Source organism: Anoplopoma fimbria, chromosome 8 (assembly GCF_027596085.1).
Source record: "Anoplopoma fimbria isolate UVic2021 breed Golden Eagle Sablefish chromosome 8, Afim_UVic_2022, whole genome shotgun sequence".
NCBI lineage: Eukaryota > Metazoa > Chordata > Actinopteri > Perciformes > Anoplopomatidae > Anoplopoma > Anoplopoma fimbria.
In genome coordinates, this window is record NC_072456.1 from 13,529,321 (window position 1) to 13,557,288 (window position 27,968).

The 27,968-nt window shown below is 38.1% G+C and overlaps 3 protein-coding genes across 3 annotated transcripts in view; 1 reads left to right on the plus strand and 2 right to left on the minus strand.

The window, feature by feature from the left end:
* Window positions 1-1,990: 1,990 nt before the first annotated feature.
* LOC129094556 (pyroglutamyl-peptidase 1-like) lies at window positions 1,991-9,359 on the minus strand. The gene is made up of 6 exons (XM_054602785.1): window positions 9,330-9,359; window positions 8,910-9,083; window positions 7,300-7,352; window positions 5,904-6,020; window positions 5,282-5,514; window positions 1,991-4,353 (listed from the first exon to the last, which is right to left on the minus strand). The coding sequence occupies exons 2-6, from the start codon at window positions 8,941-8,943 to the stop codon at window positions 4,158-4,160; spliced, it is 633 nt and encodes a 210-aa protein (XP_054458760.1). The 5' UTR covers window positions 8,944-9,083; window positions 9,330-9,359; the 3' UTR covers window positions 1,991-4,157.
* A 582-nt stretch (window positions 9,360-9,941) lies between these two features.
* lsm4 (LSM4 homolog, U6 small nuclear RNA and mRNA degradation associated) lies at window positions 9,942-13,228 on the plus strand. The gene is made up of 5 exons (XM_054603149.1): window positions 9,942-10,070; window positions 10,402-10,443; window positions 11,219-11,317; window positions 11,828-12,029; window positions 12,322-13,228. The coding sequence occupies exons 1-5, from the start codon at window positions 10,068-10,070 to the stop codon at window positions 12,441-12,443; spliced, it is 468 nt and encodes a 155-aa protein (XP_054459124.1). The 5' UTR covers window positions 9,942-10,067; the 3' UTR covers window positions 12,444-13,228.
* Window positions 13,229-13,718: 490 nt separating this feature from the next.
* The window catches only part of LOC129094106 (E3 ubiquitin-protein ligase rnf213-alpha-like), a 36,536-nt gene continuing 22,286 nt past the window's right edge, over window positions 13,719-27,968 (minus strand). The window contains exons 33-54 of the mRNA XM_054602135.1: window positions 27,836-27,950; window positions 26,861-27,068; window positions 26,582-26,772; window positions 26,166-26,288; window positions 25,473-25,583; window positions 23,420-23,662; window positions 23,114-23,201; window positions 22,733-22,767; window positions 22,514-22,617; window positions 21,967-22,114; window positions 21,595-21,769; window positions 20,912-21,000; window positions 20,397-20,648; window positions 19,608-19,737; window positions 19,347-19,424; window positions 18,916-19,096; window positions 18,103-18,307; window positions 17,614-17,691; window positions 16,697-16,894; window positions 15,944-16,033; window positions 15,479-15,657; window positions 13,719-14,801 (exon numbers count right to left, since the gene is read on the minus strand). Coding sequence (XP_054458110.1) covers window positions 14,645-14,801; window positions 15,479-15,657; window positions 15,944-16,033; window positions 16,697-16,894; window positions 17,614-17,691; window positions 18,103-18,307; window positions 18,916-19,096; window positions 19,347-19,424; window positions 19,608-19,737; window positions 20,397-20,648; window positions 20,912-21,000; window positions 21,595-21,769; window positions 21,967-22,114; window positions 22,514-22,617; window positions 22,733-22,767; window positions 23,114-23,201; window positions 23,420-23,662; window positions 25,473-25,583; window positions 26,166-26,288; window positions 26,582-26,772; window positions 26,861-27,068; window positions 27,836-27,950 — 3,178 coding nt within the window. The 3' untranslated portion in view covers window positions 13,719-14,644. The remainder of the gene's footprint in view (window positions 14,802-15,478; window positions 15,658-15,943; window positions 16,034-16,696; window positions 16,895-17,613; window positions 17,692-18,102; window positions 18,308-18,915; window positions 19,097-19,346; window positions 19,425-19,607; window positions 19,738-20,396; window positions 20,649-20,911; window positions 21,001-21,594; window positions 21,770-21,966; window positions 22,115-22,513; window positions 22,618-22,732; window positions 22,768-23,113; window positions 23,202-23,419; window positions 23,663-25,472; window positions 25,584-26,165; window positions 26,289-26,581; window positions 26,773-26,860; window positions 27,069-27,835; window positions 27,951-27,968) is intronic.

Sequence of the window (27,968 nt, forward strand, 5' to 3'; positions counted from 1 at the left end):
TATTAGAACTATTGTATTGCACAGTGTATTTGTATTGCAGAGGTTTTTAGTGTCATGTGGTCTACTGGGAGCAGAGCTGGTTGTGCAACCTGACAGCAAAACTACCTTATATACAGTCTAGAGGTAGTAGTAACAATAATACATTTATTATTTATCTGTTATGTGGTTTTTTTTTTTTACTCTTAATGCCACTAGAGTTATCTGAAAGCTGTTGTTACTTTGCAGGTTCAGATTATTAACACAAAATATAACCAACACGTACAGTACCAGTCAAAAGTTTGGACACACCTTCTCATTCAACTACTTTGAAGAATCTAAAATATAAAACATATTCTGGTTTGTTGAGCATTTGTTTGTTTACCACATAATTCCATATGTGTTCCTTCATAGTTTGGATGTCTTCAATATTAGTCTACAATGTAGGGAAAAAAAATAAAAATAAAGAAAAAGCATTGAATGAGAAGGTGTGTCCACACTGTTGACTGGTACTGTAAATGACAATGTATTACTATAGATTACATTACATTACGGTCATTTAGCAGATGCTTTTATCCAAAGTGACTTACAATAAGTGTATTCAACATAAGTATTCAAGATAACTACTAGTCACCAGAACTCTGCAATACAAATACACTGTGCAATACAATAGTTATAATAGTTTCTGTCTGTATATATAATATTTCAGTTACTGTGGATTCTTTACTGTTTTTTTAATTGCTCATTTATAATACTTATTTTTAAACAAGCATCTAAGAGCATAAACCAGAGCAAAAGTACAGTGCAGAAACAAACTAATACGAATACAATAAGTGCAACAAACTAAGTGCTAAGTGGAAGGCTCAGGGTAGTACTTCTTGATTAAGTTACCAGGCAGTATATAAATATGTTTAAATTAACCCCACCTTTACCAGCTGACACATTAAAGGGTATAAATATGTATTATTCTGAAATGTGCCATAATGAGTACTTTTACTATAGGTACTCTAAGTATATTTTGATTCTAAAGTTCAAGTCAAGTCAATTTCATTCATACAGCCCAATATTACAAATCATAAATTTGCCTCAGTGAGCTTTACAGGCTGTACAACACCCTCTGTCCTTGGATGATAATAATACTTATTTTACTGTATTTTGAATGCATGACTTTGTTACTTAGAGTATTTCTGTGCTGTTGTATTGCTACTCTTACTTAATTAACAGATCTGAGCACTACTTCCACCACTGAGAAATACCTATTGGATACTGACATACAACTGTTGTATGTATCCCCCTCTCTGTAAATAGATATTTATTTTGAAAATCCCCCAAATATTTTAACCCTCACACAAAACAGGATCAATAGCCTACTAGATTGACGGCTTTTATCGTGTCTTTCTATTGGCATTTTTAGAAATGTTTTTCTACATCATTCAATGTGAAAAATAATATTGCTTTTGCTAAGCCCATATGTGTGTGAAAATCTAACCATGTTTTCAGTATGTAACCACCACAAGGCTGTATTACTAAGCATGCAGGATAATACAGCCATTATTTATTACACTGGGACTTTGGCAAAGTATCTAAACAGAACTTTACAATGGCATTGATACCAAAATCTCTTAATTCTGGGTGGAAGTGGAAAAAGAGCGTTGAATAGAGTGTAAACAAGCTGCTTTTATAGTCCCTGTGATGTGCTACCTATAACTGGGAGCTGACACCTTTATTAATTTCTCTTACTCCTGAACAGTTAGCTTATGGTATCTTCATTATGGCATACTAAGTGCTAAAATAGCATAGTGTTGATGTACAGGCAATACTTTACTTCCACGACTGTAGATGTCCGGCCAATTATTGACATAGTGGTGCTTCAAAGTAACATCTGTTATCTCTGATAGGCCGTTTGTGTCAATTCTACTTACTTAATGCTTTTAAAACATTTAACTCAGGAGGAGTGGAAAAAGGAGTTGTAATATTGAACACAAAGATGTCACTTGGAATCCTTTTTATTTCAAAGCATTTCCTTTTAAAAGAAAGGGTTACTTATTGTAACAGAGCTTTGTTAATGTCAGAAGCAGAAGAAGACACCTTTCAGAGGATTCTCCCTAAACAGAAAAACTCACAATAAATCACAGAGCCATAACATTATTGTACAACAGAGCACAAACCGAGATAAAAAGGATAAAAATGTATTTTTGAGGTAGCCACACATCTGACTGGATCGCATCAGTAATATATCTTTGAACTGAACCCTTGAGTAATTTTAAGGCCTTTTCATTAACACACATAAACCACATCAAGGCACAGGGTCAGAGGTCACCTCATATGTAAACTTGAGGCTTTCACTTTTGTGAGTAGACATTTTAGGGGCAGCTCCTCCACATCCCTTTCACTTCTCAGCACTCACAAAGCACTCACAAAGCCACACGGTAAAATATCAGCACCTGCAAACTCATAATTATAACCTGTGTTACATTTCAACAGGTCCGTTAGAGATTTTTAAACCACTCAACCAAGATTTAAGTTGAATCACAGTAGATACAAATTTAGGTCTGAGAAGCCGTTCAGTTCTGTTCAGGTCAGTGCTCTAGGTTTGTGGTACAAACCATTAAAATGACACGCACTGCTAAAAGAAATACCAATTTACTCAAACTCACTGGAAACTTGCTTAACTGATGAAAAACATTCGATTAAAAACCCAGTGAAAGGCCATGAGACCACAGTGTTAGTTACCTAAGAATAGCTGAGACAGTTTTAACAGACAACTAATATTTCTGGGGAAACACAAGATGCTGAAGCAGAATGCACGCCATGCAACACTAAAACTTAAACTACACCGACTGAATCTGTGTTGGTTGACATGGGCTGTTGTGACGACTCAGCAGCTGCAGAAACACTGGTCCACAAAGGACAATGCAATAAAAAACGCCGTAAAACAGAACATTCACACATGGGAGAAGCACCATCACAAACACATTGTTTGAATATGTTTGTTTAAGAGGTCAGGAAAATAAAGCAAAACTCACCTATAAAGCAGGATGCCTCACATGCATCATTATATTTTTTGTGGGGCAAAAAAGATAAAAATGAGTTTGTGTATGTCTGAAAAGATACATATATAAAGCTGTATAAAGTGACTGAAAATAAAAAATATTGAATGCAAGCATTCACATGGCTACAATTGTTGTCCATATTCCAGATTAAGTCAAAATTTAAAAGCAAAATAAAGAAAGTGCTACAGAAATAAAATTCCAGGCCCAACTCTGACAGAACATACAGTCCAACTTCATCAAATCAAATCCTCAGGTAAAATAAGCAGCTATATCTGATTAAATGAAGGGAACAACCAAAAGCTTAGCTTTAATCGACGAATTAAAAACAGCACTATATATACTTGTTTTTTTTGCAAGTTTGGCCTTTAAATGATAGAAACTGTTTAAAATTGATTAAATTGCAGGCATTCTACACAGTTTAGGATTTTTTTTTAATGAGTAACTCGTCTATAAATGAACAAGAGAAAAAATATATGTACTGCCATATTCTGTGTAGTACTAAACATCAAAACACAGCTCTCTCAGGGGGAACAGTTTCATTCAATCTTAAAATTGCTGTGGTATTACTATGGTATTACAATGCCAAATATTTTCTTGAATAACTGTGCAGCCATAAAACAATTCTAATAACGCTACAAATAAGGACTGAACTTGAGATCTGTAAAATAACATTGCACAGCCTGGGGGCCAGATCTCAGTGGGTGGATTTGAGTTGTTTTGTCAGAATTGGGCCAACAAAATTGGGGGAAATCAGAGCTGGAACCAACCCGTTCCCTGATTTAAATAACCTTTGTAAAAGAAGGCAAAATTACAACTTCTTATAAAGAAAAAGGACTCAAGAAACAATTCAACATCAAGTGTGAAACAGCACAGTTAGGCTTGAGACTCCCATTATATCTTCTCACCATCGGGAGACATTAAAACAAAACTGAGTCAGGGCTAGAAAAACATGAAACAAAAACCTTAAACAAAGAGAAACAAACGCTTGAAACGTGATACTCTGAAGTTTTCATTTTGTCCAAGTGAGTACAACAAAAAAAGAAGAAAGAAAGTTTGGCTACTTGTGGTTAAGTGCAATTTCTCTTGTGTGTTGAGGGCTGGAGAGGCTGGTTGGCGTCTGGAGGTCACTTAGTGGAAGTGCTGCTGGCAGTGGATTTTCTCTTCAGCCTGGTCCAGAAGCTCCAGCATCTCCTGGATGATGGCCTGCAGCGCGCGGCCCAGGTCCTCCCCGCTGTAAGGCTTTCCAAGAGGAGGCACATGGACGAAGGCAGAGCGACCGTGGCTCATGTACAGAGACGTGTAGTAGGTGAAATCACATAAATACCTGTTAGGGAAGAAAGCACAGCATCAAATGACTGTAAGTCTCTGCATCCCTACGACATGGATTAGCTGTACACATGAACGCACGCTAAGGCCTTATATCAGTATACAGATACATCAGCATCTGTGATAAGCTAGAAACCGCCAAGCGTTTAAGGTGCACAGCGCCACACCGAAACAAATAAAAACATGGCTGACCGCCAGTAAACTGATGTTTCCTTGGCAAGTGTAAATACAATTAAACTCTCAGCTGCAGACTTCGCTGTTTGGGGCATTTTTTACTTTTTCCTAAATAACTTTTGTGCAGCGAAGATCACTTTCAGAGACTGTTTACAATAACCAGCCAGTAAGTTGGCGTAATATTATGACATCAATTGACAAACAGAACAAGTTTACTATATGACTAAATGTGTTACTTTAATTACACTCAGGCATATTTACGCTACATTACCTTTTAGTTGTTGGTTTACTATTTACAATGTGCACTTCCATTGTTGTGTTACGTCATCCTACTACTTCTTTGTGAAGTCGGGGTAGATGTATTTTCCCTTGGGTTACAAGTAGGTTCCGTTGAATCATTTATACTAGGAGGTTGGAAATCTTTGAGTTCCAAGTTGTCTTGAACGCAGCATAAGCTACAAGGAAATCTAGTAAAGAAATGCCAATGTCACACTTAGTATAGATGTATAGATGCTTTGTTACTTTGAAGCATCCTTCTTTTACTCCAGACTTTGTTGCACACGGTTTTACGTCGGCTGTCTGTCAAACTGAATGCACATTGTAAAACTAACTACACCTAGTAAATATTATGTACGGCTGATTTGTGACGTGACTGTGTTTTCATGTCTCTAACCCTCAGCAGCTGAAGCATGTGATCAAGAGGTGGGAGGCAAAACAAAAGGCTGATTCTAAATGTAATTGTTAATATTTACCTTCCAGCGTCTTTGGAGACGGACACAGCTACTCCCAGCCCCGAGGCGGTCACTCTCTTACAGACTGATTCCATGTCAATAACTGAGTTAATACAGTCCGGGCCTCCCACAATGCAACACTGCGAATCAGGACAGAAGCTGCTGTTGTCGAGGCCCTTGTATCCGTGATTTTTGCCACACTTCTCCAACGTGACGGTGGTGGCCATTCCTGAGACTCCAACATGAACTACCAACTGGAAAAGTCAGAATTAATATCAATATTACTGTCCCATAGCACACATTAACCACAACACACATGTGGCAGTTCTCTCTGACTTCTACATTTGTGTTCACATTTTAACAAGCTTGTGTCAGAGCCACACTCAAGCCAGTAATGTGTTGCATAATTTGAAAATAGTTTGTGATTTAATTTAACACAGCATGTGTTGTACACATTTGCTAACGGCTGATTGTTCTCCTAAGCCTAGCAGATCCAATTATAACTTACATTTCCCTTTTCACAAGACCTGAAACCTGTGATTAAAATCACACCTAACCTGGAACTGAGGAAGACACGAGTTCCTGTATTTCACCTTTAAAAAGCAGAATAAAGTGGAGAGGTCACACCACGTTCTCTTCTTACCAGTGGATGATACTTCTTCCATAATGAAGGAACCAAACTCTGGACGGTCTGGTACTCTACAGGAACCTCAGATACATGCAAGTCCACTTCACCGCCCAGTCCGAGCTTCTTCAGTTCCTGTCAGGACAAACAAAAACATAAAACCTAAAATACTTTCTTGCATCCTAGATCAGATGGTTTTATCCCAAACATGTTACAGTGGTGAAGGTGATTATAAGAAAGGTAGAAGGTGGACCTTCTAGTTTAGATAACACACGTGTTACGGACCCGTTAAAGTAATATAATTTTTTTATTTAAAATGTATTTAACCAGGAAAAGCCTCATTGAGATTAAAAATCTCCTTTACAAGAGTGTCCTGGTAATCCAAATAGTTGGATTACCTTTGGTTTTACACTATACTGCTCTTTTCACAGTTTTTTTTTCCATTATAAATTTCTATTTTAGATACATAGTTCTTGTTTTTTGCTATGCACAAAAGTACTAAGGCAAACTGATTTGGATTGGTAAAAAAACAACGCTTCAGGATCAATGCTAATGATCCATGGCAAGTGTTTATGTTAAACATAATAGTGCTTTTTTTGCTTTTTCTTAGAGGACAGGTGTCTCTCATTTTTGTTGTCCTTTCCAAATAACATTACATTTTACACATATCTTTTTATAAAATGTATAAAGAAAAACAGAAAAAAATGTAACTCAAAATCTCAACCGTCTTCATAAATTGTATGAGAAAAAAAGAAATAAATAAAAGATAAAATCATACATATTAATAGTAAGATCATTTGTCAAATTCACAGCCAGTGGACAGACACCTCCCCCAGTCCCCTGCAGGACAAGTAGCCCCGGACACTGACCCCCACTTGTATAGAACTGAGGCTTGTTTGACCACGTCTGTGACCCCGCCACAAAGCCGCCTTTTGTTTGCCTTTAATATCCTTATCAAGTCCGTCTAGACACCCTGACAACCATCGTCATCCCCCACATGCAGTTTCCCCAGCAGGACACAGAGAGTGTCCGACACGCTGCTGCCCGATGTGGAGCCGGCCGGTAACTACCAGAGCATCATGTAAACGCCAACAACAAAGTCACACTTGCTCTTATTTTATTATATTTACTAACACTTAACATGAGGACTATTGGCAGACTGTCAAATCGTGGCTTAAAATATGATGTGCTTTATTAGTGTGCCATATTTTATAGGTAATCATTAATGATGTTTTTTTTTGTTGAGAATAAATATAAAGCATTTTGGAAAAGCTTAAGGATTTGTTTAACAACATGAAAAAAAGCAAAATAGGGAGTTACTACAGTCTGATTTTAAACAAAGAACCTGCTCATGCTAACACCACAGACATAATAAATATGTACATTAAAACAGCAATAGAAGGGTAAAACACACCTGTACTGCTACCCAGCTGGCGTTGACCGTGTGCTCGCCAAATGGCCCAAAACCTGCAAAACACATTTTGAAAATGAACAAAAAACAAGGGAAAAACATTGAATTCTGGAGAAACAGACACCTAATGTAAACTGTTAACAGTATACAGACTTGAGCCTTCCAAAAATACTTGATTTCAGAAAACAAACACTCCTATGAAACAAATTTAAATGTCTAGTGCTGCAGCATGCTGCTTTCCTTGAATTACTAAATTAAAATCAATCACTATCACTAAAAGTCCCTCTATGCATCACTCTATATAAAATTGCAGCAGCAGCCAATGGATATTCACTCAGGCTTGTTTATGTAGGGATCTATACCTGATCCCCGTCCACCACCCTTCCAAGGGTCAGTGGGTCCCTGGGGGTTGGGTGGAGGGGGATCAGTCTGTCTGACAGGCTGCTGAAAGGGAGCGGAGTCAGGGGCCGGCAGCTGCCAGCCAGCCTGCTATTGTGCAGGCGCTGTTCCCAGGCAATCTACACATCTCCTATCAGCTGGGACTGCAAGCTTCTGCACCCCTTTGTGTCTGAAAAGTCCCTGCTTCTGTTATCCTCCACAGATTCAGTGTTCAAGACTTTAGTTTGCGCAGTTAGAAAATATTATATACAAGTTGCTGAAAGTGAAGTTACAATCAATCTTGTTTTTCTTATTTAATTAATAGTGATGCAATGTGTTTTTATTCTAAAATGAAACATGCAAGGCAGCTTCCATGAGTTCCTTCCTTAGTGGGAAGCAGCTGTAAATAGCAGAGTTTCATATCACAATGCAAAGTAATGTGATTAAAGTACGTAAAGTACTAAGTAAAGTAGAAAGACAAATACTGGAAAACAATCACTGGATGGTTATAACGTTATTTACTTTTAACTACTTTGCCCAGCTATGCAATGGTACCATGTCTGGACAGAGGCCTGATGTTGAGAAGAAGTCCAACTGTTGTGAAACTCATAATACAAAGCCATGCAGAAGAAACACTCAAAACGTTGAAAATGATAAAAAAAAAAACTATCACAACAAAACACCTCCCTAAGATAATCTAAGATATTCTATATGAATTCTACAAAAATCGTGATGATGTTCACCATAAACTAGTGTTTGAGAGACTTTGATTTCACTATCGTTTCCATGAATGACGGCCACATCTCTAGCATTATTACCGTGTTTCACAAAGAACAACACCAATGCAAGATGCATTACATTTCAACTGAAAGATGTTGATGTATATTTATTAATGCTTAGGGGAACAGGTCTAGATTAATTTGTTTGATGTGGCCTTTGAAGAAAGACAGTAAACAACACAAAGATCATTTCCCCTAGTTTGTCAGTAGCGTTTATAAATATAAATATAAAGAAAAATACCAGAAAACCACTGATATTACGTTGTTACTACAACTGCAAGCAACACGTTTCAACTGTGAACACATTGAGCGGAGTGCAGCGGTGGGAGCCTGACGCCATTGACGCCAGCAGCTGTCATCAACACAACTTTTCCTCCACTTCACCCTAATGTTCAGTTTTGCCGACACAGAAACGACAACAATGGCTGGGAAAAAAAAAAAAAAAAGAGGACAAACCTGTAACGACCACAGCCCGTTTACTGTTATCCATCTCCCGTCCTGTTGCAGAGGATCCGTCGCCTTCCTCCGGTCTTTATTTTGAGCCAGGACCGTAGAGAGAGACAGTACCCTCCACAGCTGAAGGCTCCGTCTGCCAGACACCGATCGAGCCCCGGCCCTGCTGGCTCCGGGCTGCGTGAGACGTGACGTGATGACGTAGGCAATGGGACGCCAAGGTGACGTAAAGAACACATAAATAAGTGTGGAATGCATTTAAAAACAAAAACAGATACATTAATACATCCGACGCACCACACACTGAATGACATATAGACAAAATAATAGAATTATTTACAAAGAGAGAATATATTGTGAAAAATAATACATTAAAAAAAGAGTATGAGAAAAGAACAGAAAGATAACAACAGAAATATTTACCAACAACTCAGATGAAGCTTCAAAGAACCCTTTCAGGATTTCCACTTCTTTTTTTTTCTTTTGTCAGAAACATTTAAAATATTAGCACTTATTGTATTCGTATTAGTTTGTTGCACTTATTGTATTCGTATTAGTTTGTTGCACTTATTGTATTCGTATTAGTTTGTTTCTGCACTGTACTTTTGCTCTGGTTTATGCTCTTAGCTGCTTGTTTAAGAAAGGAGATGCACTTATGACTTCTGCTGACTAGTAGTTCTCTTGAACACCTTTGTTGAATACACTTATTGTAAGTCGCTTTGGATAAAAGCATCTGCTAAATGACTGTAATGTAATGTAATGTAATTTTCACTATAAATAAAAAAAACTGAATGACTTCATATGAGTCAAAAAAGAGTATTGAGTAATAATATCCCTCATTTATGGTTGCTCTGTTGTTTATTATTTCCGGCACGCACATTTAAAGGAAAGTTATTAACTATAGCTTTAATTTCATGATAATAGAAACGAATCCTGTTTTTTGGAAGGTCTGCCTCAATATAAGCTAATGGCACTATTTCGCAGTGACTGCCTCTGGCCTGTAGGGGGCAGCACCTCATATCACAGCCATAAGTACACTCCACAGAACCGGACGTCATCAGCAGGAGACGAAGAAGAAGAAGAATCGCTAAAATCCAAATCGTGCCAGTGAAGGGCCAAGACAGCAAGTGAGACTTAAAATACGAAAGAGTTGATTTCACAATGGTAAGTATTTAACTGCGGTGTTAAGATAAAACGATTACAGTTGTTAGATAAGTAGCACGCTTGCTACTTATCTAACGCTAGCTGTGCTAATAGCTCTGCAGTGCTGCGCGACGTGCTGCTCCGTGTGCTAACGAGTAGCTAACGACCCTGTAGCTAAAGAATGGAGAGTTATACACACCACTAGAAGCTGAAAATAGCAGCAGCCCTTTCGCTAAAAGCCCAGCGGGGGAACAATGCTTTCTCCAATCACAGTCACGTTTACTCAGGTAACTGAATACTGTTCATGGCAGCTGGATTCATAAGTGTGACCTGTTTTCCTTTCATTTTGCAGCTTCCACTATCTCTGCTGAAGACTGCCCAGAACCATCCCATGGTGAGGAGATACTGAACTCTTCCAAGGAGCTTATGTCAGCGTTGTAGATGGGGCAGCAACTTGACATATTTACTACAATCTTTGTTCTGTAGATTTCCAGTTCCTTAGGTGTTATTTGGGGGATTTTTAATATTTCAGATGGTTTTTTTTATAACCCCAGCCTGATCTTGGTCCCTGAACTCTTCTTTGTTATTTATCTAGCACATTGCACTGCACCTTTACTACTTCTTTTTGCACTTCTGGTTAGATGCTAAAACTGCATTTCGTTGTCCTAGTACTTGTACTCTGTGCAATGACAATAAAGTTGAATCTAATCTAATCTAAAAAATTAAAGTAATTAGTAGCACCTGATTTTAATTCAAACGCTTAATGGCAAAGCGGGTGAAAACAAACGCACTCACCACTTTACAGTTATTTAATTATTTTGTGTAGGTCCACTACATAAATTCAATAAAAGCCAATTAAAATTCTAATTTGAATTGTTGTAATGCTACAAAACATGAAAAAACACCAACGGGGTGAATACTTTATAAAGGCACTGTACATCCCATTCTAACTTCTTTCTGAACTTACAAATTTAAGTGGCTGAAGTTCAATGTGTTTGATTTCTGCTTTTGTTGTCATTTACAATCTGTGTAGCCGATACTTGCTGTGTCTTGTTTTTTTTGGTTTATATCATGAGAAAAAATGCGCTTGAGCTTCTGTCATCCATCCTCTACTGTGTTGTCAATGCTCTAAAGCAGCTTGTTGTTTTTTGTGTCCTTCCTCTCCTCAGCTGGTGGAGCTGAAGAACGGGGAGACGTACAACGGTCACCTGGTGAGCTGTGACAACTGGATGAACATCAACCTGAGAGAAGTCATTTGCACCTCAAGGGTAAATCTGAGCTCTGGTCTCACTGCTGCTTTCTGTAAGAAAGGAAAAGTAGACATCTCTGTGGTCCAGTGTTTACATGTAGGTTTCGGCTGTAGGTGTCAGTGTTGACTGCAGAGTCCGCCGTCGATTAGGTGAATCCATCTGAAAATGTAACGGGCATGAAAACAAGTTGTTTGTGGCCAATAATCACTTGGCCACAAACAACTAGGCTTTTAACAATCACTCCAAAGTGCACATTTTAAAGATCTTTTTTTTGTTTGTTTTTTGGACTGTAAATAATAAAGCAAACAATTTGGGACATAAGAAATAAATAATAGACACCGAAAAATGGCAATCACTCCCATCAAAACGTACAATAAAAAAACAACACAACCTAGCATATAGATCTTCTACAGGCCGATAAGGTGTAGACTGAAGCTTGCTGTGCCCACCTTCGTGACCAAACAAACCTATTTGTTGTCAAAAAGTGATAATATGATTGCACTGACACCCCCACTCCACTCTTAACAGGATGGAGATAAGTTCTGGAGGATGCCCGAGTGCTACATCAGAGGAAGTACCATCAAGTACCTGCGAATCCCCGATGAGATCATCGACATGGTGAAGGAGGAGGTGGTGTCGAAGGGCCGTGGACGTGGAGGCCCCCAGCAGAACAAACAGCAGGGCAAAGGAAGAGGAGGAGGAGGAGGAGGAGGAGCCGGAGCCGGCCGAGGTGAGTGGAAACACCCTCTGCTCATCAGACAGGCTGCTGCAGATGTATTTGTTTGTGCCTGCTGTCTTGGCATGACGGTTTTTGGTTGTTTCCCAATTTCTCTGCTATTATAAAGTCCACACTCTCTCAGGAGCATTAAGGGATTTGCTCAAAACAGTTGTAAGATAGGTTCATTATTTCATTTTTGTGTTTGTGAAACGCCACCATCAGCTCCTCAATTGGTTCAACAGTAATTCTCTCTCACACAGTTGACAAAATTACCAGACGTTTCTCTTTATATTTCTGTCTGTAGGTCTGTTTGGCGGCCGTGGCAGAGGAATGACTGGTCCTGGTCGGGGCCAGCAGCAGCAGCTGCAGCTGCAGCAGCAGGATAAGAAACAGGGCAAACCTCAGGGAATGAAGAACCAGCACTGACAGACGACATTACACCTTCAACAACACATCTTGCTATTCAGAGCGATTTCTCCTTCAGAACATGAAGATAAAATTAACTCTCCTTCTGCTGTGATGTTTTTGTCCGGACTGACCATCACAGAAATCACAACGGGAGACGTTAAGAGAAACTGTGCTTTTGCACTGAATTTTGTTTTTTAAGCATCTGTAAGTTGGTATTAACATTTTTAGTATGACCACACACCAGTGTATCAGTCAGAGCTGACAGCAGACCCCGTCTTTAGTATGCATTTATAATGTGTTATTACAACTTCGCAATAACATTTTGTATGATAAATCACATTGTATTTTCCCAAAACAGTTGGTACACTGGAGTGAGGTTTTTATTTTTTGTTTTTTGTCAACTTGTCTCTTTGGGTGTAGATTTCACGGTAAAGAAACTGCCCAGCCCCATCTTCTGTTCAATTAATATTTTTTTTAACTTGGCTCTTTATTTTTGTGTTGTTCGCGACGTTCTGTAGTTTGTCTGCGGTGCCGTGTGGTCCGATCATTGTCGACCGGCAGTTGGGGGGGACGAGAATTCAGTCCCTGAAAATGTACTCTTTTGTTAAAGCATTTGTAAGATAACACATTATGATCATTACGATTTCCAGAAAAAAAAAATTCTTAAGTCTGCAATGGATAAGTCCAATGTGTGTCATGTTGGTTGGATTTCATTTTAGTTTTGCAACAAAAGAAGATGTAATTTATTTACATGAGAACATGACAATAAAACAACTTTTGTTAAAGCTGTCGTATTTATTTAGAACTGTTCTTGTCTATTATTTGTTCTGTTAAAACAATCTGGATACTGCTTCACTCATTCGCTCCGTGTGTCCTTTAAATTATATCAAGATTATAATTCTTGATATACAACCAGGATTAACTAATTTTGTGTTGTAAGTAAATAAAACAACTGGTATGAGTGGTTATGGTTTACATTGACAATAGGCTGTCTAATAAGGACAAATAAAAATGTCATTGATCATACAGTAAAGAGATGATTGTGTTAAGACTGGACCAGCCGATCAATTGTTTCTTTCTTTGATCAGCCTAGAACTAAGGGATGCATTTGTTTAATTAAGTGACCATAATATTTTACCCCCCCCCCCCAAAAAAAAAACCTGTTCTCCTACTCTCAGAACAATAGATACTAGTATGACGGATGATGTCTCAGAGTTCACATGTATATTGATTTATTGATTAGTAATACAAATTTAATCAGTTCCAAATTTCATAATCATTGGAATATAAAAATATGAACATGTACAGATTTCTTCTGCTTTTCACAGTTTTACATGAAATCAGATACATCTAGGTTTATGGCCGTCGGCCAGTATCTAAGGAGATTTTGGATACCACTCGGGTCTGTTACCTATTAACACACATTTTATTTCTCATTTGAAAAAGAAAACAAAAAAGTTATTTCATTATTACAATTTTTAAGACTTAAAGAGCTCGGAAATATTTGCTTCCCATTTTCTGAAACTGGAAACTCAGTGAAGAGTGCTTCATCCCGGTCGTCACTCACTACGATCGTGATTTTCTAGAGTCTATAACCCCAAACATGATGCAAATAAGCAAGCAAACATAAACCAGATAAATCATCAAACAAACAATCAATTTCCACACAAACCATCAGTTATATATTCTTTAATGTGAAGGAAAAATCCAATATAAAATGTGAAGTATCATTTTTTTCTTTAATAGTCCATCATGCAGATCCACTACCGTAATTATAATAGTAAAACAAAAAATTTAGCCCAAAATGTAAAATTTGTAATTCTGAAACTGATGATATAAAACAGTTGCACAGTATATGCTTATCAAAGTCTTAAAACATTTTCCTGAGTAGGTCCTGAGACTCAAATGAGACTCAGACAGTAATTCTTCAAATGATTGCTAATATAGTTCCAAAAGGCAGTAAATGAGCAGCTGGATCATGTTAACGCTAAACAAACTCTATATTCAAGCCAATGTTTCATCAAGATCCATCATTTTTGGTATAGTTCATTGTTTTAACAGCCTTAAGGTATTGTTTTGGTCTTTAATACATAATTATCACAGAAAAATCTGTAAAAACAGAAACAAGTAAGAACAAAGTATAATCAAACTTCTTTGGTTTTGAGAATGCATGATCAGCAATTAACCTGATTTGATCAAACTCTCTTAAATTGTCCAGTTCATCCCTCCATCATCCAGTCCTGTTTGGCCGTGACGGCACATTTCCACGTCTCCACAATCTGAGACAGCAGCAGATTTTCAGGAAACTGGTCTTCCACGTAAGAAGGCACCTCCACTTCTTTACGGTCCATGTAGGCACACACCGTCTCTTTTACCCTGAGAAAAAGAAGTGTAGTGAAGAGGACCATGTTTTTATACAGGAAAGCTAAAAACAGAAACTTAACCAATTACATAAACAACATTAAAGTTCAGCACCAGTGTTATGGTTGATGCTAGAGTGGAGGGAAGCTTGTCCAATTCTGCGTTGTGCTTCCTATCCCTTGACCAATCAGCCACCTGAACCGTAATCACCCGTCCTTTAAGACCATACAGTCTAGCGTTTACTCAGTGTCATGGTCGTTTTTTTAATTTAACTGCATTCTTTTATGTTTTATTTACTGTACATTTGCTGAAATTTCAAAAGTTTTCTCTCTAGTCTATAGCTTCATGTCAAAGCGACAAAGTTTATCAAGATTAACTGAACAAAAATAATGTGAATTATTAAAACAAGCTCCTGTCCCACTCAAGCTAAAATGATTATCGGAAGCCAGTAAGTCCCTGATAACTTCATTAAATCTACAACTGACTTAAATGAGTAAGTGATGACCACACTTGAGGGGCATATTAATGCATATTTCACAGTATGTTATCTCCAGGAATAATGTAAGGGAGGGTTGACGTTTCACAAAGTGTGCACACTTAAAGCGCCACACTTTTTAATCCACATCTCTTTTCAGGGCTATAGGGGGAAACAATTGCATCAACAAGAAAATAACTTTGTTCGACAGGTTTACCTCCAGGATGGATTGTAGTCGTTGGCGGCCCTGGGGCGGCCCAGACTCAACAGGAGGAACTCGTGCATCTCAAGCAGCCATTGGTCCACTTTTCCCCTGGACACGAAGCCTTTCAGCTCAATCTTTTCCTCCTCAGTCAGCGGCATCAGGTACTCAGCTGGATACCCAGAAAAGGGCTCCTTTTTATAGAAACATGAAGTGAGGTATTTTAAATATGTATATGTTAAATCACAGTGCATATTCCAACTAACTACAAACATTTTTGTTTTGAAGTATACAGTGAAATGAGCCAAAAGAATGAATGAATAAATAAATAACTGAAAACAATACTTAGACCAACAAGTGTAGTGCACTGAAATATTGTGATGGGACATAATAGCATAATCTGATTTTTTTTCTTTTTCTATTCATTGCTCATGTTTTACAATTAACCAGCCCCAAAAATGCAGCAAAAGCAACACCTACCCTCTTGAGACGCAGCATGTTTTCAGATTTGAGGGAGGAGAGGAGTTGCCACAGAGAAACACAGTGTCTGAGGTTGCATCTGCCCAGAGCCTGAAGAAACAACACAGCAGAGTAAAGTGTCCATTACATACAGCCTGAAAGCAACAACAACTGGGATTTTTTGACTAAATTAACTTACACCTACAGTTTATTTTCTTTTTTTTAAGGTTAAGAGGATATAATTAATATGAGATTTATTTTTGGAAAGCATAGTAGATTAACTTCTGTTTATTTGTATGGTTGATATCATTTAATTAACGGCAATTAATATATTCTTTATAGTTTAAAATGTCCGTATTTTTGTGTAGACGGGGAACTACATAACATGTTGCGTATTGCCTGTAGTGTTTGTAAATGTTTAGATTAGTGGAGCAATACACTGCATGTAAGAGTGAAGTGGTGTTGGTTTTTAGAGTTGTTTTGTCCAACTGTAATGGTGGTTAATAATTACTTTACTCACAATCCAAAAGTAGTTATGATGCATCAGAGGATTGCTTTACTTATTCATCTCTGTCTTAAATAATAGTCTGGTGCCCACATGAAAGCTGAAGCAGGTTTTGCTTGCTGTCAACGATCCTCCTGTTTATATTGAGAGATCCCTCACTTATGTGATAACAGTGATGGGACCAGTTTACCCCAACATGAAATAACTTTCCTTCAGCTTTAGGAAACCTTAACAAACACTCCAGACAAAGATGCTAAATATGCATTGACCTGCAATATGTGACGATCGATGTGGTTGGCCATCCTCAGGATGTCCTGGAGGTAAGTGACCAACGACATCATTGGATCACCACCCGTCATTGAGAGGAAACCCAGGAGCAGCTCCGTGATCTTGAGCGCCTCACACACCTCGTTGTAGCCGTCCAGCTCCCTGGACAAGGCGTTCCGGGTCAGGGAGGACAGAGAGTCCTGAAGGATCAACAAAGTATGAATGAAGCCTGAAGCCATAATATAAACGTCACCACTGTCACCTTTTTACAGTCATTTAGCAGACGCTTTTATAAGTTAAAGTTGACTGAACATTAAACTATCTACATATAAACTACTATCTAGATGAGATATCTGCCATTTTACAAAATGTTCATCCACAATGTAATAAAACAAATCATAGCCCTTAGGTGTTTTTTACTATTTTAATTACAAAAGAGCAGCACTTTGAAAGAGCAATAGTTTTATGTTAATGTAAAAAAATAGTATCTAGCATGTTAGATTGTAACCTTATACAGATACAACAATTCTCTGGTTTCAGCTCGTCACATGATTGCTGCCCTTTTATTTTTTATCATTGTAAATGGAATATTATCTTACAGTTATGTTCCTATAGTGTGTGGAGAGCAATGATTCGCGATTTTACGTCCTCAGTGTTCCCCCCTCATAACAGAATTCCCCCAACTACTGCTCAGAACACCCTAACGGTAACTCATTTTCACTATTTTCTGATGCTTTATTGACAGAAAATAACCAAAATAGCTTTATTGTTAATGAAAATAATCTTAAATTGCAACCCTAGTAGGTTTCGTTTCCTATATGCATCTATCATATATTTGTGTGTTTTATTAGGTAGATGTAAGATGAAGTACATTTAAGGAAATCTAATTGCATAACGAAATATATTGTCATTAATTTACCTGATGCACTTTTCCTTTAACAGCTTTGAAAATGGTTTCATAGTCTCTCTCTTGTGTGTTGACCAGAGTAGGAATTCCCTAAAATAAAGCAGATAATAAAGTGAGTTAAGTAAAACAGAGAGATAACACTGTAAAATAAGTCATGCAACACAGAGCAGGTACACTGACAATAAAGTTACAATTTGCTTGTTGAATATGTCTTGGTTGATAAAACAGCAACAAAATTTAAACCATCTAGTTTTGTTCACAAGTAAAAAACTATATGACAGACAAGAACAAAGCAAGTCAAACAAACGTGTGTTTGTTGTAGCCTGACATGATGCCACTATACCAGGAGGATATGTATCACTCTGTGTAGCACAAGGCATGATGGAGTCTGTTCCTTGCACAATCCAGGCAACAATAGACTCTAAATGGCTGGTAAAGCTTGTGTGTGTTCATTTATGGTCTTGTCATTTACTTAAACGAATCCAGAGTGTTAGGACTCACTGTGCGGGTGATGAGGGGTTTTCCCTGTAGGAAGCGGGTGAGGATTTGCTGCTGGATCCTGGGTAGGTCATATTGTGATATTGTCTCATGGCCACGTTCCAAACTGTACTGGCAGTTGGATAAAACCAGAGGAAGCAGGTCCTTCTCCAGGTCATAGCGTATGACATGCTGCTCCGTTAGCTCTGCCACAGTCACCTTGTAACTGCTGCAGACATCACAATGCAAAAATGAACTTTTGAGTGCTGGAGTGACATTTCTTTTTTCAAACTTTTTATGTTTAAAAGTTGTTCTGAACTTCTAGGATAGAAAAAACAAGTTTTGTTTTAATTGGTTGTCCGTAATATATCTTTCTTAGTGCTACTAAAAAATGTATACCTTTTTATCAGTCGACAAAGTTTGAGGATCATTATGATGTGCATATTCAGTTTGTTCACTACGGTCGTTTGAAAAGTCTGCATGTGCATTTCGGTGTTGATTTTGTAGTGCTTTTATCAAATTCACATTAGGCCTTTTCAAGGGCAGGCGTTTTCAAAGATAGGCCTAGGGTCTGTCAAACTCAGACTGCTGAATTCTCAATTACCTGAGATAAACTTTTGAATATGTTTTTACAAACAATCAGGATTGTGGATTTTGTACCTCATCACTTGCATTGAGAGTGCCATAAAAAGGAAGCTTTTAATGGGGAATATGAACAGGAGGAACAATTGCAGACGTGATTATTACAGCACTGTTAAAACTTCATTTTGCATCAAACATAAACATCATCTTCTATTTGTTGGACAACAAGCTTCTCTTTTCTAGCCATTTTTGTACCTGCTGTCGTCTCCTGTGTGGCTATCCACAGCGTTCACCAGCTCATTGTGTAGTGCCACCAAGTAGCTGACCAGCCCTGTGGAACACAGGCCTGGACCCTGCCGCCGGGGCAGAAGGTACTGCAGATCGCTGTTCAAGTTCAAATCCTCACTGCAAAATTCATCTGGGATCTTCAATTCACCTGTAAGTTGTAAAGGACATTCAAATGATTCCTTATGTCCAATAAAACAGTAAGTATGTATTAAATGCAGGTTGTTTGTTCAGTTAATGTTACACCAAATAAACTATTACGGCTCTTTTTCAAAGAAATCACTTTGAAACCAGTGAAGTTCAAAATAAAGGAAAGTACAAGGAAAGATGTAAACGCACTCTTGTGACTGCCCCCATCTGTACATTTTTAAGGAGACCAAGAGGATAAGTGCTTTACTTACTGCTGGCTACAGACACTCTGAGCAGATTCCATGTTTTCAGGAAGATGTCAATGTGTTTCTCATACCACATCCTCATTTCTGAAACAAAAAATGTTTAAAACATGTACATAGTTTGTAAGACTTAAAATAGAAAGAGTAAAAGAGAAAATAAATGTGTAAAATGTCATCTGTTTTCTGTCCTGTAACCTATGCCTTAAGAGCCATCCAATTAGACACTTTGAGAACAAACAAGGCTAAAGTGTAGAGATATTGTAGCTGTACCTGTTTGCTTCTCAATGAACTCCCTGATTGAGCCCACTATCTGGTCCGTTGCGTTCTGGAACTTTCTCACCAAGCGTTTCTGCAGGATAAGGATGTCTGGAAGGAGCTTAATCTGCTGAAAGTCTTTCTCCTGAAGAATAAAAACACTAATTAATCAGATGGTAATCATGTCTCATAACCATATGATGCATGTATAGTTTTTAAGATAAATTACCATAATACATCTCTGGTCCATTTTGAATTTTGCTGATCAATTACTAGTTGAGATGAAGTCATTTTTAATTTTAGATTTTTATAAAAATGTTCTTTGCTTTGAAACATACCTGGGAATGCCTCCACATTTCAATCACACAAATAAAGAAATGTTCTTTTAATTACTTCCCTTTTTTGGGAAAATCTATTTTCAGTAATGGGGATACAAATGTAAAATGGGGGAAGAGCATAGGCTGCAGCGCTGTTATAATAAGAAGGGTGTATCCCCTCAGGAGCAAGACTATTCATAATCTGATGATGTAACAAAAATGAATCCACTTATCAGATTTTAATTTTGTGGTGAAGTGGAAACTTTGAAATACTGGTGGCCCTAGATCAAAGGTCTGGAGGTCAAAAATGAAAATACGCCTCATCATTTGGAAAAGAGAATCTACACCATTTTTTTTATAACAATCTGGCTAGTAGTTGTCAAGATTTCTTGCTCTGGACCAAACTGTTGGTTGGAAAGGTGAATTCAAATCCATTTTCGATTCAATTCAATTTTGTCACAAAGCTTTACGTCTCAGAGACATTCACCTTCTGCAGGAACCTCCAGAGAAGAGGCAGCTCCTCCTTTTGGTCAAACTGCTGTACAATGTGAGTGAGGCTGAGCAATGAGAACCTCTCCCTGCAGCTCCACACCGCCGAGCTGTGGACCGGAGAGCCCTGCGGCAGCGAGGTCAGGAAGGTACAATCATCACCGAAGGTCGTCCTCATTATGAAGTTGGAGGACACACGGGAGTCAGTCCTGATGCTGCCCTTTGCTTCCTGCAGGAGTTGGTCAAGATCCTAGAGACAAAATATTGGTAGTAGTGAAGGGAGAGATATATAGATATCATTATACCATACATATTTGTATTAATATTAAACATAATTAAATAACTAGAATACAATTTGCTTATAATAAAATTATTCTCATATTGACATTAATGACTGAGTGGATACATGGCAATAAATCATATGTATGAGTCAAACTGCCCATTTTCAAATATAAAAGCTTCATCGTCACTCATATGAGGAAGAGGACAATGTAAAATGGGAAAAGATCATACCCTCAACTGAGGCGTCATAATATCTGCAGCCACAGTAGTCTCCCAGGTGTTTCTGGATGCTTTGGTAGTTAGGCAAGGATCAATCCCAGCTAGTAAAATTCAAACAAGAAATTTTGTAAAATACACTTTATACTGTACTAATATCTACCCCTTTAAATATGTAAACATGAACAGAAACTTTTAGAATCATTACAATCCTTTCATACAAATACAGTTTTATATGCACATCCTACATATTTAGAAAATTAAAGCTCAACAATCTTATCATTTGTTTAGGTTGTGTGTCTATGTTTTTGTTTAGGAGACAGTATCAGTACTTCTCAATGTGTTCTCATGTCCTCTATAACGTGTTTGACAAAATATGTACATATTGACAGGGGACTGACAAAAATCTTGGAAGTACCGAAAAAGCAAGAATGCCTCAAATGGTGAAGTTGTAAGAATGAATAAGAGGCTTATTATATGACCGACTTAATGCGCAAACAGCACTATCGCTTTATGGATATGAGTGTATGGAGCTTGTTGAAACAGATTGGAACATGAACAGCTGTGTGTCTTAAGTCATCCTACAACATCAAGCACACTGTGTTGGATGGGACTCATCTTTTTCATGAATTAGACACATGGAATGTGGTAATAGAAGCTGACAAACAGGTACAGTGAGTGACTGGTGGTGGGCTTACAGGGACTGGCCTGCACTAGCTCTTGCAGGGATCTGAGCACCAAGTGGACAGTTGTAACAGTGTCGTCAGCTCCACTTCCCAGTGCCTGTGACAGCTGATCCAGATCCTTTATTATGTGCAGATTGAGAAACAAACATACATCCTCCACAGGCGGCTGGATGATGTGCTGGACAAACTGAAGGAACAAAAAGTGGTGCACAACGTCTAAGTCAGAGAGATCATTATCTCAGATACACACAATGTCAATAATGTTGGCACATACAATCCAACAAAGTTACATAGAGCTAAGAAAGTGCTACTACACAGTGATTGCTGATGTATATTTTCAAAGTGGTGTCATCTCATTTTGAGAGTAACTCTTCATCTGCTCACCTGTGACTTCTCTGAGGCTCCTCCCACCAACATGGCCAAATGTGTAACCAGCCTGACCAGAGTGAAGGGACTCAGGGACATGTTTTTGGTGTCTGGGTTGTTTCCCTGGGCAGGGTCTCCTAGGATGTGGCCAGGCTTTGTGCAATCCCTAAAACAGCAGATTACAGCATCAGTCAGTTAGTAGTAGGGAGTTGTTGAATGTTAATGGGCATGACATTTGATATTATAACTACATTCAAAAAAGGGTTAAATAAAGGAAATCAGTATTTATGGAGTCTGGAGTAATTACACAACACTGGAAATGTTGGCAGCTGGTGACATTTTTCTACCTAAAAAACATAAATATAAAAATATTGATTGATCCTTTTTTTGTTGGGTGGTCACTTATATTTTAAGATTTGCATGTACTTTGCCAGTACTTAAACAACCATAAAACAAAACTAAAAGTTTATCTTTGAGGCCATGCTCTTTTGCCCACAACAAATCAATACTTTGAATGACCCCCCCAACTATCATTTCCCACCCAAAGATCCTGTTTGACACTCACTGCTGCAGCTGAATTTGTCTGAATCCAGACACGGCTAAATGATTGTCCCCTCCAATCTCCTGGCCACACTCCAGACATTTGCCTCTCTGCATGGGCAGGCCACACTGCAGTGGAACATAGCAGATCATATCAGTTTCTTTGTCTACTGTATGATTTTATCACTTCATATCTGCAATCACTATGCAATTAAATGAATGGGAAATGCATAAAATAGCTTACCTCATCAACAAAGCATGGATGATTATTTGGACACACTGTGAAAAACAATCAACCTATTAAAACACACTCAAATTACATGGATTATTGACAGAAGATAAACTAAAGGTTTAGACATCTATTAAAGAACATTTTTATTTAGAAATAAAATATATATATTTCTCTTTAAGAAATTATTTGAGAACACCGAGCAGCAAAAATAAAATAAAATTGTTTATCAAAAATATTAACACAGAGTGAAGGCTACTTGTGTGTGTGTGTGTGTGTGTGTGTGTGTGTGTGTGTGTGTGTGTGTGTGTGTGTGTGTGTGTGTGTGTGTGTGTGTGTGTGTGTGTGTGTGTGTGTGTGTGTGTTGTTGTTTATGTATGAATGAATAATACTTACCATACCAAGTGAGTTGCCCATAGTCTTGTTGTATGACTGCCTGGGCAACAGCTAACATGTCATCAGGCATTGTGGGTATAAATGCCACCTGTAAGTAAGTAACATGAATAATTTAAGGGGTTTTCCTTAGAACTGTTCTGTTACAACAATTGGTCTTGGGATAAAAATCCCCATCCACTCAAGTTTGAAAACACTCCCAACACTAGACTAAGTAAGGCACCTAAAAGATGTAAAATTGACAGCTTTCTGTCATTTGACACAAAGGAGAGTTGTTGCAAGGATCTAGAAATGCAGTAACACGTTTACCTGCATATTTTCAGGAGAAAGACCAAGTTGCTTGAGCGGCATCAGCAGGAGGTGAGTCCCAGTGAGCAGCACAACTGCCAGATGGATGGCCAGCTCGATGATATTGTTGTCCACAATAGCTTTGTCAGGGGTCATGGCCAGGCCTCCCAACCTGTTGTGAACCAAGGCTGAGGCAAAATTCCTTACTTCTCTTTGATGTAGATACGTTGAGCCCTGGATGAGCTCTCCAAAGGCTTGGCATCGCTAACAGGGAGATATTAGAAGACATACAGAGTTAAGAAGCAAGACTTTTATAGCAACATTATAAAACATTTGATAACAAAATATCAGCTGAAGGTTGATCAATACTACCAAAGTTCCAAGAAGAACAATTGGTCAAAGCAATGTACATTTCTGCATCATGGAGCAAATCTTGAACAGTTATGTCATTGTTTTACTTCCAGATTCGTAAATAACAATTTGGTGAACTCTTGATAGCTTTGTTGTTAAAGGGGAATCATTTCATTAAAATCATTAAAATCCGCGATTTTATCTCAGCTTGTAAAAAATGTTTGTCTGGTGTGGCTCTGGAGTTTAAATGTCTTGCAAAAATAATGATGATGACTTCTTAAAGGATGATCATGGGTATCAATCTTTTCTGTTTTTGAACTGTTACAGAAAAATATAATTTTTTAACTGCGTCACATTTTTGAGTGACAAATCCCCCCTATGTGCAGGCAGGATGTTCGTGTTATCCCCCTTAATCTAATTTCCTCCCAGAATGGCGCGCACAAGTTAAAATACTTTCAGCCTCGGGGGCCCAATCCTTCACTGGTTTCCCACACTTGAACAAATCTAGAACTAGAAGCCCCACAGCCTGGAGGTGTGTAAATGTTGTATTTGTTTGGGCCACCCAGGGGACCCAATCTACAAATTTGTTGATAAATGACCCGGGAATATGTTCATCTTTCCTGTTGAAAGGTAAAGATATTTGTTAGTGTGATGCACTGCACACTGAGGTCCATCAATATTGAAACATTTCCACTCAACATGCAGTTATTAAATTACTTAGCTATGGCTAAAATTAGATTATTTTAAAATGTACTACAGCAGCCGGCAGCTCCCGTAAACATTTTTGTTTTAATCTGTTGTCATTTTGTCTTTATTACTGGAGCACATATAGCATATGAGAGAGATACATTCATCCATATTGGGGATTGGATGAAGTGCAGCAGACCTTGAGATGATCACTGCTCACTCAATTCTCCGACACCCCAGCCATACCAGCTGGGCCAAATGCCTCCGAAAGCATAGTCGAGATGAAAGCTAAGCCAACCCAGCTAGGATCTAAGGCTGTTCCACTACACAGACTGCTCCTGGCTAATATCCACTCACAGGAAAATAAGATCGATAACATAAGACTAGCAATGGGAACTTGCTAACTGTATTGTTGTGCCCACATCTTCACAGAGACCTGGGCCCACCGTGGCATCCCAGATCAAGCTGTGCTTGATGGGCGGACAGAGTGCAGAACTCCGGTTGGCAAAGAGGAGGTGGACTCTGTATTTAGTTTACATTAATGATGATTGGCTCTCAAACATGGTCGAAGTTGATGGACAATGTTTACCTGATGTTGAATTATTTTATGTTAATATGCCGGCCATATTATCTGACCAGAGAATGGTGTTTTTGTTGCTGCTGTTTACATTCTTCCTGATTGAAAAAAAAAAGCACTGGCCTAGTGATTTTGTTTTGTCATTTTTTCCTTGTGTAGCATAAATTGACTAGACCTCATTTCGTTGTGCTACCCCGTGTTGCATAAGGACAATAAATGATCTTTGAATTCTTGAATTTGCATGTTTATAAGGGATTTCTTGTCCCCAGATTGGTCTTTACTTTTAGTCACACATTCATTTTGTAAATTAAGAATTTAATCAAGTAAACAATCAAAATCTGTGCCATGTTTTCCTGAATAAGATCAGCCCCTGTTCAGCTCTTGGCTGCGTCCTATGGTCTGAGATGTGTAATATATTATTCAGTTTCTACATCAGGTGTATCTTATAACTCTTCATACCTCAGGAGTCGGATGAAGACCCGTATTTGCAGATCTGTACAGAGTAGTAACTTCTCGGAAAAGCGCCAGGAGGATGAACATTGTTCGTTTCCTTGGTGGCGCGGTGCATTTCTAAATCAATGGAGAAAAAAAAGATTAAATAGTGAGTTTAAGTTTTAGCTCTTAAACTATTTAGTTTTAGACTGTTAGATCTTTATTTGCCCCATTTCAGGCACCCATTGATTTCCAATCTTTACCGTACAGTGTGAACATTTGTGCAGTTCATCACAGTGAACATAAAGTCACTTAACTTGTTCTTGGTAAACATTACATCATTGCATGGTAATGCGTTTTAAGAGCAAACTGATTTTAAAAGTCTGTACTGGACCTTTCCATTTAGACATCCCTGTGATTGATTACACAGCTGAACCAACCTCCAGGACTCGACTAGTGTATTTTCTAACAAATTAAGAAATTAATGGAAACCGTCTTGAATGGTAAAAACAAAGTAAGATAACTCTCTTAATACACAGCAACGGTGTTTAATTGCTGGAATTGATTACCTGTGATGTAAAGTAGATTTGATTTGTAGTTAAAAGGCTAAACAATTCAAAATCATGCCATGCATGATATGCATCTTATAAATGAAAAGTAAACTAAACCTATAGATTGCAGGTTAAAAATAAAAATGTTTGGTAAATTAAATTTAAATACCTCACAGACGTCTTCTATCTGCTCGACATTACCGCCCACAACTGCCCTGGCAACTGCATCCCTCACCGCCTTGTATTCTTCTCCATACACAAGATACTGATCCATCTGGCCTCCATCTTCATTCTGGTCACATCACGAAAGGAAATAGAGGAGAAAAAACAATAATAAGGTAATATATCAAAATATATAGATATTAAATGGATTGAGATGTCTAGGTGGATCCCTGGTTCAGAGGTCATCCAATAACTAGAATAAATTTGACTCCATGGTTTGTTTTCATGTTTAAGTAAATGCAGACCTGCTAACGCTGATATCAAATGATAGTCTGCTGCTGATGAGTGGCCCCACTTGCTGCATAGTGTAATTATTGTGACATATATTTTTAATAGTAGATTTACTAATGAATGGTGGTGTACCTGCTGATGGATCTCTGTAGGAAAAAGCCAGCTGAAATTTGGTTGTTTCACCAGCGTCTGGACGGACTCAACACCCTGCCATTCGCTGAGCTTGCGGATCAGGTAAACACGGTACCAATCATTCCCACTGTCCTCACAGAGCTTAATCATCATGTTCAGGAAATCTTCTGCTCCGTCTGGGACATTGTTGTCTGCAACAGCAACATATTACAATAGAGTCCATTTTTTAAGAAGTGCTTACCAATGCAAACTGTCAGCAATAGTGAAGTTATCCCTTACCAGACAAGTTGTCACTGATGAGCTGGGCAGCCATGGTGAGGGACAGACGCAATCGTGCGATGTGCCGCAGATGTTGAATAGATACTGTTGCTGGAACAGAAGGGACTTCAGCCAAAATGAAGCGCAGGAATTGTGTTTCATCATTGTAAAATGGCTTTAGCACTCCTCCTCGGTCGCCTTCCTGAGGCATTTTCTCCCACATGGAGTCCTGCAGAGAAAAGATGAAAAGGCTTACTTTCACTCCAATTGACTTGTATCAGCAATGAATAGAAACCAACACAAAAGTTTGTGGTTCAGCTGTTATCCAAACTCGTCCATTACCCTTTCTGTCTATTCAGATATTGTAGGGCAGTGTTAGGCAAATAGCGGCCCATGGTTCATAACCAGCCCTCTAGCAAAAGTATCTTACCCCCTGATGGAGCAGAATCTTTCACTTTCATAGCTTACCCCAAATCTTTTGCATGTTTTTTCCGATTTTCATGTAAATCCTAAAAATATGACCTATTAACATCTAAAACGGCAGCCTCATTTTACAATCAATATATAAACACATTTGTATTCTTAGACTAATAAAAAAAATATAAAAACACTGGAAACAACTGTACCACAATGCTGAAAAAAAATGTCGTCGTTTTATTACTATACAAACTGTTGACACTTCTGGCACTCAAATAATGTGTAAAAAGTTACATAAAAACAAGGAATTTCAAATGAGATGTGTCATCTCCTGCTAAAAAAGCTAGCAGGACATTAAACATTATACTTTTTAAACAGCGTTTTAGCTGTTAAAGAAAAAAGATTGGTTTTAGGAGCTCTCAGTATAGACTTTTATAGCAAAACCATTTTTTGGCTGCTTGATAAATATATATTTATATAATAATATAATCTTCAGTGAAATCTTCTTTCCATCTTTTATTGGTACATTTTTACTCTATTAAACAATACTGTTATATATTTGTTTAAAATATGTTTTACCTCCAAGCAGTTTATGTACAAGGCATACAGCTCTGCTTTATCCCCCTCATCCACAAATCTGCTTTCTTCGATAGATGACAAATGCTGCTGCAAATACTCCTGGACTTCATCAAAGCTGAAACACAGTTGAGCT